The 18,891-nt window shown below is 45.8% G+C and overlaps 2 protein-coding genes across 6 annotated transcripts in view; both read right to left on the reverse strand.

Annotated features, from left to right (window-relative positions):
* Nucleotides 1-1,143: 1,143 nt before the first annotated feature.
* Nucleotides 1,144-13,517, reverse strand: pdk3a (pyruvate dehydrogenase kinase, isozyme 3a). Of its 3 annotated transcripts, none has more exons than XR_009936334.1 (11): nt 13,158-13,517; nt 11,253-11,394; nt 10,355-10,426; nt 8,662-8,846; nt 8,272-8,439; nt 7,995-8,071; nt 6,875-6,976; nt 6,005-6,118; nt 5,645-5,758; nt 2,414-4,382; nt 1,144-2,368 (listed from the first exon to the last, which is right to left on the reverse strand). XR_009936334.1 is itself a non-coding variant. In XM_062520939.1 (10 exons), exons 1-10 carry the CDS (start codon nt 13,258-13,260, stop codon nt 4,239-4,241), a joined length of 1,221 nt encoding a protein of 406 aa, XP_062376923.1. In that variant the 5' UTR covers nt 13,261-13,517; the 3' UTR covers nt 1,144-4,238. The 3 variants fall into 3 exon arrangements, 1 of the variants encoding a protein (XP_062376923.1); XR_009936335.1 differs by having other exon boundaries at nt 1,144-2,282; nt 2,369-4,382; XM_062520939.1 differs by having other exon boundaries at nt 1,144-4,382.
* Nucleotides 13,518-13,846: 329 nt separating this feature from the next.
* Nucleotides 13,847-18,891, reverse strand: part of slc51a (solute carrier family 51 member A) — a 14,675-nt gene continuing 9,630 nt past the window's right edge. Inside the window, exons 6-8 of one of the 3 annotated variants that reach the window (XM_062520778.1) lie at nt 18,606-18,752; nt 16,626-16,731; nt 13,847-14,736 (exon numbers count right to left, since the gene is read on the reverse strand). In XM_062520778.1, the coding sequence (XP_062376762.1) occupies nt 14,579-14,736; nt 16,626-16,731; nt 18,606-18,752 (411 nt within the window). In that variant the 3' untranslated portion in view covers nt 13,847-14,578. Of the gene's footprint in view, nt 14,737-16,578; nt 16,732-18,265; nt 18,500-18,601; nt 18,753-18,891 lie in introns of those variants that run through there. The other 2 variants (XM_062520781.1, XM_062520779.1) reach the window with 2 other exon arrangements.

Raw genomic sequence — 18,891 nt, forward strand, 5'->3', positions numbered from 1 at the left:
AAGGGTTAAAAACGGGCAGGCAGTGGCTCAGGAGGTATCGTCCTGTAACTGGGGGGTTGCTGGTTCGAGCCCAACTCCTCCTGACCTTGTTGAAGTGTCCTTGAGCAAGACACCTAACCCCACCTTACTCCCGATGAGCAGGTTGGCGCCTTGCATGGCAGCCTCTGCCATCGGTGTGTGAATGGGTGGATGTGAGGCATGATAATGTAAAGCGCTTTGGGTGCTCCCAGAAGCCGATGAAAGCGCTATGATTGCAGTCCATTTACCATTTAAAAACAGCCCACATCACCCCACACCTACTTCTGCTTCTGCATGGAGTCCTTTTCAGGAGGGCAACTCCAGCCATTTGTATTGGTAGTTAATGAGAAGACAGGCTTTCCTGCCATGGCTCTTCAATAATCTCTTAGTCTTGGTGGCCGTAACTCTCCAACAGTGACCTAAAGGGACTCCAGCAGGAACAGGGTTGTTTGGCCTCCATCATCCTGCTGACTGTGTGCAGGTAGGGTATCTCCAGGCAAATGTGGGACACTTCCATTTGATTAGAACCATGTGCACTCACTTTGGACATTTACTTCCCCGTTTGTCTTTTTTTCTCTTAAGTTTAAAAGAATGCTCTATGCATCCACATTCCCCTGCCATTACAACTGCCGGCCTCTTAATTCAACACCTCTTAATTACTGTTCAACTGTAAATATGGGCATTTTCAGGCAAGTATCTGTTTTCTACCCATTTCCTGACTCACAAAAGTCAATACACTTTCCTCTAGTTTGGAATGTGTATTCTCATGAAGAGACTTGTGTTTGACCTCTATGTGACTATTTCCATATACCTTAACGATAACAGGAAATCACGGACTACTGCTTGCAAGCTTATTAACCGACTACCTTAAAGAAGCTAAAAAAGGTTTCTTTTACATTTTGTTCCGATCAAAGGGCGCCAATAATTGTGCCGTGTGTGCCGTTAAAACGATTTTATTCTTTATGAGGATTGTGGTCTTCTCAGAATAAATAAATAAATGAGCCTCCCTTCAAGGTCGGATTCTTCCTCATCATCTTCATTAGGACACAAGGAGCCAATAGATATGGAGGGTGTGGTCTGCTGGAGGTCTCAGTGGCCACTCATTTGTCAAATGAGAACCACATACACACATACAAAATGGTTTCAAATGAGAACCACATAGACACATACAGAATGGTTTCAATAGTGGAATTCTTTAATAGAGGTTTGATTTAATGATGGCTAATAGACTACAATGGTCTTGTCATTCAACCATTTAATACCACAAAGGTTTTGAACTGTCTGTGTGTGTGATGATGGGCAGACATTATGCCATGCTTAGACTGCAAGGCTATAGAGAGGTACAGGTATGAACACACACACACACACACACACACACACCAACTATACCAAAGTATAATTGTATTGTCGGCCATGCCTGCAGCCACGCCTACAATAATGAGAACAAACAAGCCTCAGGGGAACACACTCAGTTTCATACTGTACCTTCTGTCTGTGTCTGTCTGTGTCTGTGCGTGTGTGTACGTGTGTGTGTGTGTGTGTGTGTGTGTGATACAGAAACATTTCTTAACGGGATCCATGGCAAACAAAGTGCTTGATTGGCATCTCTACCAGTCAGAGACGACAATTTACAAATAAAGAAATCTCGTATATATTTCCTTTTTCACATATTTTCAGATACTAATCCCCACCTAATAATATATAGTTCTCTTGGAAAATAAAGGTGGGATCGCGGACCCTCTGGCTGCAAAGTTAAAGGAACGCCAGCTTCTTGGGAAATCAGCTCTTTTGCCATCTACCGCAGCACTATAGATTAGAGGACACGTACCCTTCTCTCTGAACAGGGTTGGACCAGTTAGCCTAGCATAGCATAACTCACTGGAACAGGGTTGGACCAGTTAGCCTAGCATAGCATAACTCACTGGAACAGGGTTGGACCAGTTAGCCTAGCATAGCATAACTCACTGGAACAGGGTTGGACCAGTTAGCCTAGCATAGCATAACTCACTGGAACAGGGTTGGACCAGTTAGCCTAGCATAGCATAACTCACTGGAAGAGGGTTGGACCAGTTAGCCTATAGTTCCCTTTTAGATTCAGGCAAGCTACAGGCTAACTGGTTTAACCCACTTCGATGCAGAAGAGGAGGGTATGTACTACAGTATGCCTCTGGGGTAGACGCCACATAAGCAAACTCTCCAAAAGAGTTGTGATGTTCCTGTGCAGCCTACGGCTAAAGGGGCCGCACACACACAAGGGGGGTCACCTAGGAGACAGCTGAGGGGCCCCGCACACACAAGGGGGGTCACCTAGGAGACAGCTGAGGGGCCCCGCACACACAAGGGGGGTCACCTAGGAGACAGCTAAAGGGGCCCCGCACACACACAAGGGGGTCACCTAGGAGACAGCTGAGGGGCCCCGCACACACAAGGGGGGTCACCTAGGAGACAGCTGAGGGGCCCCGCACACACAAGGGGGGGGGGGGGGGGGGGGGTCACCTAGGAGACAGCTGATCCTGTGCCAGAACTGGGCCTGGTGTGGTGCAAAGTCAGAACCCGCGCCAGAGCAGCGTCAGAATCACACTTGGAAAGAGGAAGGCACCTCCTGCTGAGACACACACACACACACACACACACAACACTCAGGTATCGGATACACTTGGAATAACCGACGGAAGGACAACGAAATGGACTTCTGCCCAGATCCGTCTCAAAGGAGTGCGTGTGTTAAGACACGACCACCTGGGCAGTGATGCAGCGGGCAGTGGGGACAAAACCTCACCTCTTTACCCGGCCACATTCTAAATCTCTACGGAAATAACCACTGGCCTGCATATGACACAAAAATAGGACAATAATAATCATAAAAAATATTTCAATAAACTGATCTCCCCTTCCATAAATAAGAAGTTTGATGGAAAAAAACAGGACGTTGTGTGTTGGACATTGGAGCAACATGTACACCACAGCAGCAAGAAAGGACAAACATGAATTGATCCAGTTACACATGAAAGGACAAAAAAAAAGCCCCAAAAACAACCTTTAGTATTTAAAAACAATGAAGTAAAAAAGGAGATTCCTAAAAGTTCTGATCATTGCTCCAACTCAAAAAGAAACCTTGTAATGACTAAACATCAGTAAGCTGGAGCGGATGCGAGGACTTGGGCCGGTTCCCTGCTGAGAGAAGAGACTCATGAGCGGTGAGTGAGTGGGGAGCTGAAAGCATGACTTGCATTGTTCTGTTCTGTAGGTCCTTACTTCTCGCTCTTGTTGCGTCCCTGTCTTTAGCACAGGGCTCAGTATTGCTAATGAAGGAGCACACCTGCCTCATTTCCGCCATTCAAGGAAATCGGTTTCCTCCTTGCACTTAAAAAAAAACTAAATCTGCTCCCTCGTTCTTCAATTGACCTCTGTTACATGATTTAGTGCAATCCTCTATAACTACTTTTAAAGTTTCGACATTTGATGTCCTTTTAAATTCTTAAATTTAATCACATCAGAATAAATACACACGCTCTAACTAATCAGCTCTAACTCTTTTTAAATATAAAAAGTTCATTTCTATATATATTAATGTTGCGTTGTTCTTTTCAGAATTTTTGTTCCCATGGTACCTAAGTACACTTTAAGGTATGTGTTCTTTCTTTTCTCTCTTGTATTCATCTGGGGTCCCTCAACTGCCGGCTACAGTCACTGGGCCTACGACTGGTCGTCAAGGTAACGGGTGACTGGACATTTCAGCTGCCAATGAAACGTCCTTTTGTTGCTCTCAGCTGAAACAGTGAAACACCAACCTACTTTCTGGAGGGGGAAAGGGGGGGGGGGGGGGGAGTCAGACAGGAGCCCCATTATGCGGCGCCATGAACAGAGCCCCCATGCCCACTCTCATCCCTGGCACACAATGGCGGCTTTCCCTTTTGCTGTACTGGGAGAACACCACTAGAGGGCAGCATAACCACATAACCATTGTCTCATGCTGGACAATTAGGTATGAGGAGGACACTGATGTACTGTGTACATCATCAGGGGTAACTGCAGTGGGCGAGAGATCTGGGGATCACTACTACTCTCACACACACACCAGGAAGGACTGCCAGAGTGCAGGCTGGTTGTTTGGTTGACAAGTTGCTATAGCGGCTGAAACTAAGCTAACAGGAAGTGAGACGGCAGGGGCAGGAAGAGCGTGGAGTGTTTGCACTGAGTAGGGAGAGGGGGGGGAGGAGTTATCTTTTGGCCTTGAACTTGGAGGTATCTCGTGGCTCTCTGCTGGGGTTGCTCCAGTCGTCCGCCCCCGGGCCGGTCTGGTAGTGTCGCCACGCCGACTTGTTGAAGACAGGCAGGCGCTCGAACGACTCGCTGGACAGGGCCTGCAGCAAGGGACCAATCAACAGAGTGTATTAGGAGGAAGAACTTGAATAAATGACCAGCTGCAATTCTGATTGGCTCAGCTTCGTTACATCATATGGCCAACCCAATCACATGCTTCTCCTGTAGTCCTCACATGCACCCTTCACCCTTAAACAATGCAAGTCTATGGAATCTGTGACCATGTATACATTGGCTGAAGATCAGTCACGTCCCTCACACACATTGATTGCATATTCCAGCACTTTCTAAGGGTCTAGGGCGACGGCAAAAGTGTGAAGTGCACGCGGACCCGCTCACACGCTCTCTGTGCCCTCTCCCCATGCAGACGTTGCTCAAGGAAATTACCCACAAGCCCTAGTGTTACGACCTGAAGCACAAGGTTACCCAAAGGGAGGCTGGAAGCTTGCCAAACATCAGTAAACAACTGCCATAAAACGCAAACAGAAACTTGTTTGCAACATGCTTTTGGTGTTATCAGTTTAAGAATAGGTAACAGGTGCTCTCCCAATCCTATTATTAGCATTGTGAACCCTTACGCTACAGACTAGCACACTTGATCTGCATCAACAGATATCAGCTATATACGCTACAGCCTAGTTCAGATATCAGCTATACGCTACAGACTAGCACACTTGATCTGCATCAACAGATATCAGCTATACGCTACAGACTAGCACACTTGATCTGCATCAACAGATATCAGCTTTTTCAGAAAAAGGGTCCTATGTTCCCCATTCAGCACACTTGATCTGTATCAACAGATATCAGCTATACGCTACAGCCTAGTTCAGATACCAGCTATACGCTACAGCCTAGTTCAGATATCAGCTATACGCTACAGACTAGTTCATCTGATCTGCATCAACAGATATCAGCTATACGCTACAGCCTAGCACATCTGATCTGTATCAACAGATATCAGTGGAGTCTGTGGGGGTTCAGGGGCTGAGACCTTAGGGGTGAGTTTGGGGTTCAGCCCTTCTTACTGTGATTTGGTGAGGGGCTGGAGTTTCATCTAAATCTGTCACAACAAATGCCTTAAATCCAGCAAGATGATCCACTACATTACATTACACTTCCCAAATAGTTCTTTATATCTTTTGATACTGAATTTGTGTTTATACTCTAAACCAACGAACGTCTTGTTTGGCATAGTCTGGATTGGAACATGGTCTAATCCTGGCCTCATCCACTATCACTTCTGAGATCGATAGGTCTTTCCCCCTCCTATTAAAACTCTTAATTAATGAGAGATTCACACCTTCAGGTAAATGACAGCATCGGTTCCCACTCCCTCCATGGAGTACAGCTTCAGGTCCCCTTGAAAGTAACGCGCGTACAGTCTGGATATCGGCAAGCCATAACCGAAGCCCGCCTACCAGCAGAGATGGGGGGGGAGAACAAATCAAAAGTGTCAATAACAAACTTCCTACCAGCTACTGCAACAGCTTTATGAATATAGATAGATAGATAGATAGATACTTTATTGATCCCCAAGGGGAAATTCAAGAATGAATGCTTAATTATTGAAGTCTATGTGTGTCAGATAAGGGCCTCATATTGGGCTTCTGTTAGCATTAGCTAGGTGCTAGTTAGCTTAGCGCTAGCGGCGTGCTGTTACCAGAGGCACCACGCGGGCGCCGGGCTCCAGGCTGGGGGTGGGGGCCGTGGAGTACATGTAGTTGAACAGCCGGTCGATCTTCCTCAGCGGGACGCCTCCTCCTCGGTCACTGATCTGAAAAGTTCACGCGCACATTTAGAGGCAGTCGCACCTCAGTTCAGGTTTCCAATGTAGGTGTTCGTACAGATGTAGGCTACTGTAAGAACAAGGGTGTTGGGTCATCTTCTAACTGAATGGCCTTGACTTGATCTTGACCACATTAAGGGTGTTAGTCCAGATGTAGGCTACTGTAAGAACAAGGGTGGTGGGTCATCTTCTAACGGAATGACCTAGACTTGATCTTGACCACATTAACAGAACATTCAAATCTCATTCTTAACTTCCATGCCTGACGATGAGCTGACACTAATAAGAAACATGCTGAGAATCATCACTACACTGATTCCAGACAGCTAATGAATAAATAACTTCAGGTAAATCTGTTTTCATTCAAATGTTAGTTGCCATTTTTCTCTGTTACACCTTCAGCAGGTGTGCCAAACCAGCTATTTTTATGGAAATGGTGAAAAAGTCCATCCATGTTGCCAGAGACTTTCCTAATGGTGTCGTTTCATAAACCCTCTGTGATTGCAAGTACTGTAAGGTGTAAATATACCCCATGATGGCACCTCACATCCCTGCATGTGTGCTGGACTGTGCTCATAGCAACTCAACACAACCACTCAGCACTGTGGCCATACATACAGTGCATACAGTGCATACAGCACTACTTCTTGATAGACAAGCACATGCTATGCATCAGGTCTCCGCATATACATACGCTCGGTTAGGGTTATTCGTTTCTCCACTGCAGGCGGTCAGTGCGGTCACCTTTATGGAGAGGTCCTCCTTGCCCAGCGTAACTTTAGTCTTGACCGGGGGGAGGCCCTCCTTGCTGCTCTCATGCGTCTCCACCGTGGCCCGCATGGAGTTCTGAAAACAAGCGTCAGGTCACAAAAGAAACAGTTGAGTTGAGGTCACTTTAGTTTATTAGTTTAGAATGTTTATTTCTTACAACCATGTAGAAAACGCATTAACCACACATAAGGAAAATATGCTTTATACTAATTTAGCTAAAAGCTCATTTCCATCTGCATTTCCTGGGCAGGTGAGGAACATCATAAAATTATAACATACACTGCCGTTCAAAAGTATGGAGTCACTTAGAAAGCGGAGATCAGTTGCATTTTTTGTTTTCCTGTTTTTATCAGAACAGCAGTTGAACTATTAAGTTGTGTGCTTACATAACGGTAATTGCAAAAGGGTTCTCCAATGTTTTCTCATAGACTTTTAAAATTATATCAGATTAGTAAACAGAATGTGCCTTTGGAGCACGCAAATGGTTGCTGATAATAGGCATCTGTATACTTAATGATGAAAACAAGGACATTTGTAAGTGACTCGGAATTATATATAATATTATACAATAATATATTGGAAATAAATATAATAATATAATGGAAATATTGATTAAAGGTGAAGTCACGTTTGTAAATGTTTATGTTTATTTAAATTTTATTCAAAATTGTTAGCAGACGATTTTGTCCAAATCATGTACATTTTATTTTAATGAAGGACCAAACAAAGTATTCAGCATTCCCGGAGAAACTCCACAGGGTTTGTTTTTGTTTGGGGGACAAGCTGCACTCAATTTGTTTGTTTCCAGTTTCGGAACCTGGGTTGCCTACAAAGACTGTTTTTTTTAAACAGTCACGGAATGTACCCACGGAACGTACTCTTCTCTTCTCTGCGTGCAATAACCCAGTCTGACACCATTAGCCTAGCTTAGCATAACTCAATGGAAGTGGATTGGACCAGTTAGTTAGCCAATTGCTCCCTTTTAGCCCTTTAGCCCAGGCCTAGCTATAGGCTGACTGGTCTGACTTTATCCATTTAAGGGAAACGCCCGCGTGTCTGGCATCTGCCTGCTGTGCCTGTGTGAGTCACCCACCTTGAAGAGCTCGAAGAGCATGTGGAACAGATGCGAGGGCACGTACACGGCCTGGATGGGCGTCCCAGGGGCCTTGGCTGCGGAGGGGGAACACGGAACACGGAACACGGAACACGGAACAGGGTTTCCACAACATCTTGGCTTTGCAATTACAACTCATCCAACACAAACAATGACCTGAACCGCAAATTAAATACACATGCAGGCCTGTGTGTTGTTGTCCAGGGAGTTCCTCAGAGCTAAAGTTGGCAAGAAAGTGAGGACTGCAAGGACTTACCGTTAAATTCTTCTACTTTAAGTTCAGGAGATGTGAGATAGAACTGTTCACACAGCATCTTGGCGGTTTCGTAGGCATCTTTGACTACATCCGCCACATTGCAGGTTGGGTCGATGCTGCCAATGTGTTTGGGGTGAGCAGGGTTCGTGTCGTTCCCGAACAAGAGGGCTGTGGAAATGGGACACACGACAGGTTTGCTCTAGTGACTGTAAAACACTTGTTTTAGACACATTACTGCTATTTCTTCAAGAACAGCAGAGGCTTATTTATTTCAGAACGAGTAATGGTCTTTTTCCAGCCTATCCATTTGCCAAGTTGCCATAATACTGTCTTTTTTTGTTTAACTATTTGTACTATCTACACGGCAGTGTTTTATTTCCGTTGACTCACTATGCTGGTTGATGAGCATGCGGAAGGAGATCCGATTGGTGTAGAACCGATCCAGAAAATACTGAATGTTGCTGCTGACAAACGGGTCAAAGCCGAACTTCTCCTTGTACTCGATCACCCCCTGAGCCATGGTGGGAACCACATCGTTGTGCCTGTTCCGGATCTCGATGAGGATCTCCAAAAAACTAAAAGTAAACAGAGTGAGTTCAGATAACATCTCAAAGCAGACGGACAGACAGAAAGAAAACTCATTTCAATCTGTGAGGAATTTTTCAAGCAATGGTGATCCGTTAACATTTCCAAAGAAACTGCTTTCATTTCATTCCCATAACTAGGAATCCTGCTCTGGAAATTCACATCAAAGTAGTTTAAATAAACGAAAGCGAAGAGCCTCCGGTTATGGACTCGGCGGTCAGTGCTGTGTCCGGTCAATTATTTTCTGAACAAATTCTAAAAGCATGAGCATTCGTCATACTTGTACCGGTCAGGTCAAAATACTACAAATGATACTCTGGCTCTTGGACTATATCGAGTCTCCAACCGTCTGAACTGGTTGGGGCGTTTGCACGCAGGCCTGACTCTAGCTCCTGGTAAATCTGTTAGTCAGGCCTGACTCTAGCTCCTGGTAAATCTGTTAGTCAGGCCTGACTCATAGCTCCTGGTAAATCTGTTAGTCGGGCCTGACTCATAGCTCCTGGTAAATCTGTTAGTCAGGCCTGACTCATAGCTCCTGGTAAATCTGGTAGTCAGGCCTGACTCATAGCTCCTGGTAAATCTGGTAGTCAGGCCTGACCAGAGACGGTTTATAAAGCGAGACGACTCATTTGAGGGTCAATTCCGGTTTCCCTGTGACGTAGTGCCACTCCCATTTAGGAGGCAAACGGGAGAAATAAACCTTATCTCGGATTATGACCATTCCCTTAGCCCTACATTCAGCAATGCAAATAACGAACCCATATTCTACAAGGCACACGTCTTTCTAACATTCCCACATTGAAATCGTATTTTCCAGCGTGATAAGTACATAGAAAAATAACTTTGTTCACGACCTGTCCCTCCTGACCTGACCTGTCTCCGCTAATTGCGCAGGCCACCTGTTATCAACGGCACACTGCTTCTGCTGCTTCTACACTGGTCTAAACCGATTACTCGTCACTGATCACGCCCAGATAGGAGGCGGAAGTGGACACCATTTCATTCCATTGAAAACCCCCTTTATGATTCATCTTAGTAACTATACGATCTTTGGCCTGACTCTAGCTCCTAGTAAATCTGTTAGTCAGGCCTGCGTGCAACGCCCCAACCAGTTCAGACGGTTGGAGACTCAATATAGTCCAAGAGCCTGCTACTAACAGCACAGATTTCTGTTACCAGGAGCTAGTAGAGCCTGTTTGAATGTACATATTTTGGGGTCAAACAGTTCCCACCTTGTACCCACGCACCATGCATACTGTACATGACTATAAGTGGGTCATTTGAACTCAGCATTTGGTTTGACTTGACTAAACTAGCCCAGTTCACTTACTCATGCAGGGCGAGTGGTGTGTGTGTGTGTGTGTGTGTGTGTGTGTGTGTGTGTGTGTGTGTGACTTGACTAAACTAGCCCAGTTCACTTACTCATGAGTGGTGTGTGTGTGTGTGTGTGTGTGTGTGTGTGTGTGTGTGACTTGACTAAACTAGCCAGTTCACTTACTCATGCAGGGCGAGCGGGTCCTCTGGCTTCCTGTTTTCATATTCCAACAGCTCCAGGAAGCTTTGCATGTACCTGCATGACGCACCACAACAGTTAATATGACACACACACACAAACAGCCAACCACACACACACACACAACCAACCACACATACAAACAACCACACACAACCAACCACACACACACACACACACACACACACACACACACACACACACACACACACACACACACACACACACACACATACACATACAAGCAGAAGCTGGCTCATGAAACAAAAGCAGGTCTGTACCTGTACCGGCCGGGCACACTCACCACTTCTGTACCAGTTTGACGGAGGGCACACACACTCACACACTCACCACTTCTGTACCAGTTTGACGGAGGGCACACACACTCACACACTCACCACTTCTGTACCAGCTTGACGGAGGGCACACACACTCACCACTTCTGTACCAGCTTGACGGAGGGCACACACACTCACACACTCACCACTTCTGTACCAGTTTGACGGAGGGCACACACACTCACACACTCACCACTTCTGTACCAGTTTGACAGAGGGCACACACACTCACCACTTCTGTACCAGTTTGACAGAGGGCACACACACTCACACACTCACCACTTCTGTACCAGTTTGACAGAGGGCACACACACTCACCACTTCTGTACCAGTTTGACAGAGGGCACACACACTCACACACTCACCACTTCTGTACCAGTTTGACAGAGGGCACACACACTCACACACTCACCACTTCTGTACCAGTTTGACGGAGGGCACACACACTCACCACTTCTGTACCAGTTTGACGGAGGGCACACACACTCACACACTCACCACTTCTGTACCAGTTTGACGGAGGGCACACACACTCACACACTCACCACTTCTGTACCAGCTTGACGGACGGCTGGCTGACCAGCTTGTCGGGCAGCAGGTTGACCTCTCTCATGGTGTTGGCCAGTCGCACCGGCAGCTCCTTCCGCAGGAACATGTACGAGGTTTTCTCACAGGCATTATCCCTCCCTGAGACACAAACAAACAAACAGATATAACATAAACAAAACAAGAGTGGGTCAGAGAAGACGTTAGGCAGGACAAGAGAAGCACACCCAACAGGTTCTATCACTACTCACACACTGACTCACTACCGCTGACATGTTGGCTTAAGCAACAACACGGGCACGGCGTGTACAATATGTAGTAACACACACACACACACACACACACACACACACACACACACACACACACACACACACACACACACACACACACACACACACACACACACACACACACACACACACACACACACACACACACACACACACACACACACACACACACACACACACACACACACACACACACACACACCGTGTACACTGTGTAGCACATGGGGGAGGGGGATGGCTGGGCTAGATGGACCAGTGTAGGCCTAGTCATTGATCGGTCAGTGTAAGATCCATGTACCACTCCGCGTGTGTGTGTGTGTGTGTGTGTGACAACTGGCACGTCCGTGTGAACGCCTCTAGAGGTGTGAATAAGGGGATTAGTCCCATGTTGGATTAACCTGGAGCATGACCAAGACCAACACATTCATTCATCTTCTCCACACACTGCCTTCCCGCTCAGCTTCACTTTCTATTTTGCCATATTTATCTAATTGTACAAAAAGGCACAAAAGGAAAAATTATTAAATCAACCATCCATTAGTCGGACCACTGGAAACATGCTAGTCTGGCAAACACACCTCAAGCACTGCAGGAAGTCTATTGAGTGCTTAATGAACAATGTTGCACTAACATGGACATCTGAAATAGATGAGCCATTTCAGAGGATTGCAGCAAATTGTTTGTTCTCTATCAACTAAATGAGTCTGTCACTATGGGTCTGTGTGGTATCTACTAACTGAACTAAATGAGCCTGTCACTACGGGTCTGTGTGGTGTCTACTAACTGAACTAAATGAGTCTGTCACTACGGGTCTGTGTGGTGTCTACTAACTGAACTAAATGAGTCTGTCACTACGGGTCTGTGTGGTATCTACTGTCAATCTTCCCGCAGTCTCCTCAAGTGCCTTATCAGTCAGTCAATGATTACCCAAAAACAATGACTCTCCTTCACAAGTGAGTGACATACCCTGGTTTAACACCCTGTGAGAACTGTCTTAACAGATTTAACACACACACACACACACACACACACACACACACACACACACACACACACACACACACACACACACACACACACACACACACACACACACACACACACACACACACACACACACACGGGCCCAGTCCTATGCTTCCTGGTCCCAAAGTGTGCTGTCAGATGACAAAAGATCATCACAGGTTCAAGGCTTAATAAATGATTCATAGGTTTTGGAGGGAAAGTTAATAAAGTAGGTTGAGTTTTGTTTTTAGCACAATAAAGGAAGCAATGTTGTTGGCTAGTGTATATTGAGGTATAATGGCAGATAACACAAGCTTCTTCCTTGGTAGGCTTTTAACGTTAAAAACACTCAGGAATGACATTGACATTCAAGCTAACGAACTTCTCCAAGCCGTTCAGTCATTAGTTTAATGACAGACACGCTGACCATGAGCTATGCATGAAACTTGTTCAGGTAATATTGTTGCAATAGCTCACGCATGGTCAAAAACTGCTACATGCTACTTGTCATTCACAACCTACAGAACCAGTCGTCCTGTCCCAATAACAACAACGACAGAGCAACGAGCAACAGCATCAGCCTGGAGGGCATCTGATTTCACTTACCAAATTCCAGAAACTGTTTGATGGAAAGAGGAGAAGGTGAAAACCTCGAATAATATTCAATCTTTGGCGTTGTGTTTTTCAAAAGTAACGTGGTTAACCTCATTGTAAAATGCTGAAAAGTGCCCAAGAATGGTCAGAACGATAATGATAGGTAGGTTTACTGGCAGAAAAAAATCTGACAGTAATTTACGGATTGCAAGTGTCGGTGAGCATTTTGCTTTTCATGAAGTAACTTGCACGTCTTGGAATCCAGACACGACTGTTTAGTTACATTAAAAAAAACGTTAACTTATTTCCAGAATCGCCCTAGTGCAACATTGTTGCACAGTACGGCACGTACACAAGAGTCTCGACAACCACCCTTGATTACCAAGTCAGTCTCGACTGCAATTGGTTCAGAGTCTTCCTCTTTCCATCGCGGAACTGGAGTAGGCAGCATTTTCTATTGGTCAAAAGGATTGTCTGTCAAAATAAATGTCCTCTTCTGACTTGCGCTTTAGCTGGATTCACAAGTTTCTAGAATTACAGTGAATTGTATTCTCACAAAACAGGCTTGTTGTAAAGGGTAAGCTCAAGACACACTTCATGTGACTTATCACATGTTCTTATAAAAAAAAAGGAAAGAAAGAAAGAAAATAGGTAGAGAACCTGGTTAATCTCACAGGAAAGATAGAAAAATGAAAACAGTAGACTGCTTCGTAACATTTATTTGGTCAGTCATAACATGTGTGATTAAAAATACAGTTTTTTAAAAACACATTCTCACTGAAAGTATCTTTACAATGTAGCTGCAGATGCATCAGATTCAATACAGTAGGCTACTTTATTGTTATTGTTTGTGGCATGAGAATATCGCTGGTCCTCTAAATGCTTGTCGATGAAGCACTATTTCTCAAAATACGATTATAATGAATGATATTGTGTCCTAGCAAAAATCTTTCAATGAATTACATATACATGCATATTCATTTGATCTGGTGCATAGATTCAACTCTGACTTCACACAGAAAAGAGCACTGAAATGTCATAATTGTAATATCATTGTATATTCATATAAATTCATCCACATTGAAATGTCTGTGCAGTCAGTCTCAAGCCATCGGCGCAGATTTGATGACTAGCCTTGGTCAATTGACCCTTTGCTAAGTTCGATGGGTGGGACCTAGCGAAGAGTCAAATTGTGGAGACAGCAGAACCTTAGGAAAGCACCAGCACAGCGCACATCTGGAAAAAGGAACCAGGAAGAATGTTGTCAGCAATTATAGGAGAGTCTGTTTCCCTCCTCTTCCTCAAAGCAGGACAGGTCACTTCCTCCTGATGCCAGTTACGTATTGTGTCCCAGTTCGGTTCGCATGCTCACAACAGCACGCCCCACAAGTCGCACCAGCAAGGTTACGCTGCGTTCTCAATGGTCTCCAAGGTTACGCTGCGTTCTCAATGGTCTCCGAGGGCAACACCATCTTCTCGTTTTCGTCGCCGTCCTCGGCGAGGGGCAAAGGCTCGTACTGACGCCGATAGAGGAGCCGCGTCACCAGCGTGATGATGAACATCTCCAGGATCAGCAGCTGCTGGCTCATCACTGCAGAGGTAGAAGAGTATGAGAAGAGAGGGATTACTGTAGAGGTAGAAGAGTATGAGAAGAGAGGGATTACTGTAGAGGTAGAAGAGTATGAGAAGAGAGGGATTACTGTAGGTATGAGAAGAGTGGACACAGGGGGGGGGTGGGGGGGGGGTTACTGTAGAGGTATGAGGAGAGTATGAGAAGAGAGGGATTACTGTAGAGGTATGAGAAGAGTATGAGAAGAGAGGGATTACTGTAGAGGAATGAGGAGAGTATGAGAAGAGAGGGATTACTGTAGAGGAATGAGGAGAGTGGACACGGGGGGGGGGGTTACTGTAGAGGTATGAGAAGAGTGGACACAGGGGGGGGGGGGGGGGGGTTACTGTAGAGGCATGAGGAGAGTGGACACAGGGGGGGGGGGTTACTGTAGGTATGAGAAGAGTGGACACAGGGGGGGGGGGGATTACTGTAGAGGTATGAGAAGAGTGGACACGGGGGGGGGGGGATCACTGTAGAGGTATGAGAAGAGTGGACACAGGGGGGGGGGGGGGTTACTGTAGAGGCATGAGAAGAGTGGACACAGGGGGGGGGGGGGATTACTGTGGAGGTGAGAAGAGTGGACACAGGGGGGGGGGGGTCACTGTAGGTATGAGGAGAGTGGACACAGGGGGGGGGGGGGGTTACTGTAGAGGCATGAGGAGAGTGGACACAGGGGGGGGGGGGTTAGTGTAGAGGTATGAGGAGAGTGGACACAGGGGGGGGGGGTTACTGTAGGTATGAGAAGAGTGGACACAGGGGGGGGGGGTTACTGTATGTATGAGAAGAGTGGACACAGGGGGGGGGGGGGGGGGGGTCACTGTAGAGGCATGAGCAGAGTGGACACAGGGGGGGGGGGGCTCCTAAATTGGGTAGCATATAGCATAACATCCTTTATCTCTTGGAAAGTGATGGTCAACCCCTAAATGACCCCTGTACTGTGCGCATGCAGTGCTACACTTTGGGGGCATCTTTAAACTCATGCCACCTAGTGTAGCATATTAGCTTTAAACTCATGCCACCTAGTGTAGCATATTAGCTTTAAACTCATGCCACCTAGTGTAGCATATTAGCTTTAAACTCATGCCACCTAGTGTAGCATATTAGCTTTAAACTCATGCCACCTAGTGTAGCATATTAGCTTTAAACTCATGCCACTAGTGTAGCATATTAGCTTTAAACTCATGCCACTAGTGTAGCATATTAGCTTTAAACTCATGCCACCTAGCATATTAGCTTTAAACTCATGCCACTAGTGTAGCATATTAGCTTTAAACTCATGCCACTAGTGTAGCATATTAGCTTTAAACTCATGCCACCTAGTGTAGCATATTAGCTTTAAACTCATGCCACCTAGTGTAGCATATTAGCTTTAAACTCATGCCACCTAGTGTAGCATATTAGCTTTAAACTCATGCCACCTAGTGTAGCGTTGGAGCTGCCTGGCTACTCTAACTGCTGGCTGCAGCAACTAGAGCTGGATAGCACCAGGCCTCCTCCATACCGGCCTCCTCCATACCGGCCTCCACCATACCGGCCTCCACCATACCGGCCTGCCCCATACGGGCCTCCTCCATACCGGCCCTCCTCCATACCGGCCTCCTCCATACCATACCGGCCTCCTCCATACCGGCCTCCTCCATACCATACCGGCCTCCTCCATACCGGCCCTCCTCCATACCGGCCTCCTCCATACCATACCGGCCTCCTCCATACCGGCCTCCACCATACCGGCCTCCTCCAGAGTAGTGACATAAAAGGGACTAAAAGGGAACTGAAAGGGAAAGGGGGAAGAGCAGCTCTGGGGGGAGGGAGGGAACTTACGGTATCCTCTGGCCTGTGAGGAGTAGGGGGGTGCGCAGGGAACTTACGGTATCCTCTGGCCTGTGAGGAGTAGGGGGGTGCGCAGGCGATGGTGCCGTTCATGGCCAGGATGTTGATGATGGCCGACTGTAGTTGACTCAGCACAAGCACCAGCTGGAGAGACACACAATGCATTGTGGGTAAGAGAGAGTGAAACATTTCCTGGAACCGAGAGCGAATTCCAATAACGAGAGCACTGACAATTAGTGAAACAATATAATAAAATGTTTGTTTTTTTGTACACCAAGCCACCTACTCATAGAAATGCACTGAAATGCAGAACCCACTGTGAACACAATGTGTGGCATATTTCAAAACTACTGTTGACATTGTGGTAGTATGAAGAAAACAAAGCTTTTTGCATTGTGCTGTCATAAACTGTACATATACGCTAGACAGACTATAATGACAACTAGTTATGACAGCTAGTTTAACACCTTTGCATGTAATAACTCAAGCAGTTCAATAAGGCCTATTTGTTTTTGATGCTAGGACTACTCAGCATGGACCCAGTATAGTGCATTTTGACTAAAATACAGCAGAGTTTTGGAAACAATGAGAAGAGGATATGGAGTTTAAACAAGCAGTTTTGAGTGTTTCAATTCTGATCTGAGAAATTCAGAATCAGATTCACCAAAGCGACAGAGAAAACCCGTAAGATACTATCCATACACAATACACATCGATGATTTGTCTTCTGAGACAAAGCTCAGTCGCATCTCTAAAGCTATATTTCTAGACACACAAGGCATTGAGAGAAAGACAGCCAGCCCAGTTATATCTCCTAGAAACAGGAGAGGCTTCCAGTAACGAGACTAGGGGGCGTACTGTAAGTAAAAAATATGAAAAAAGAAAAAGGACACTATTGTCTAACAGAAAGTTAGAATTCCAGAAAATTTTATAACAGCCATGATGTTTACAAAGTTAAAATACAAAGCATATATCCAGGGCTGGTCCTCCTTTACAAAGTTCTCACCAAATCCTGGCATTTTAAACCAACATTTCTGATGTCATTCTGCATGAGACACACTGGTATGGATATGTGAGCCTAAGGTACATTAATTACCATCACTGATTCTCACTGATGTGATCCTGTTAATCATGGCACTATCTCTTCAAATAAATGAAATTCATATAATATTTACAATATGATTTCTTCTTATCACTGTAATTATGTCATCACTCTTTAAGGACAGTAAACCTGGACCATGACATAGCACAAAGCAACAAAAGGCATACACTACAGTGGCTGTTAGTGCAACTTCACACCACACCCTATAACCGTAAGCATTTAGCGTAAATGATGACGCCGCGTGGCTTTCATAGTTTCTTGACAGCTTATGGATTGGAAGCAAGATCAGAGTCATGTTATGGCAAGACAGCTCAAGGCACTAGCCCTCAGATGATCTGAACAGCATCAAGACATGCCAACTATAAACTAGAAAAGCACTCCGAGAGCGCAGCTACCTCCGCCTGCATTGTTCTTCCTAGGTTGTCATTTGCACCGAAACTATTCAGATCGCCACCACGTGGCCATACCATGCCATTACACGACTAAGATAAATACATAATAATAATCCCAACAGAATTACGGATCAGTCCCAAAATGTAATCGTTTCTTCCTTGGATCATGTCTGACCTTCCCTGAAAATCTCATCGAAATCTATCCATGACTTTTTGAGTTATCTTGCTAACAAACAGACAGACAAACAAACAAACAGACAGAGACAGACAAACGCCGGTCCCCGATGAAAACATATACCTCCTTGGCGGAGGTAAATAAAAAATGCTAATCTTGACAGGGCGTGCATGAGGTGAGGGTGACGCGAGCTCTCACAGTACCTGGTACATGAGGTGACAGTGACGCGAGCTCTCACAGTACCTGGTACATGAGGTGAGGGTGATGCGAGCTCACACACTACCTGGTACATGAGGTGAGGGTGATGCGAGCTCACACAGTACCTGGTACATGAGGTGAGGGTACCTACCTGGTACATGGCGTATTTGGGGATGATCTTCAGACTCCGCAGTGTGATGCGTACGTGCATGAACATGATGGCGACGGGCCACAGAGCGATGATGGTCAGGACGCCCACAAACGGATTTATCCAGATCGCCGATCCAGTGATGTTCAACTACAAACAAGACAATCACGCCGTCATGACTTTTTAAATATACCATTAAAATGTAGCCGTGTCAAACTGAACAGAGCATCTGTTTTGTCTTTAGGATTTTGTATGTTGCACACACAGGGATGTCACTAGTGACTTACAC

This window comes from Sardina pilchardus, chromosome 19 (genome assembly GCF_963854185.1).
Source record: "Sardina pilchardus chromosome 19, fSarPil1.1, whole genome shotgun sequence".
NCBI lineage: Eukaryota > Metazoa > Chordata > Actinopteri > Clupeiformes > Clupeidae > Sardina > Sardina pilchardus.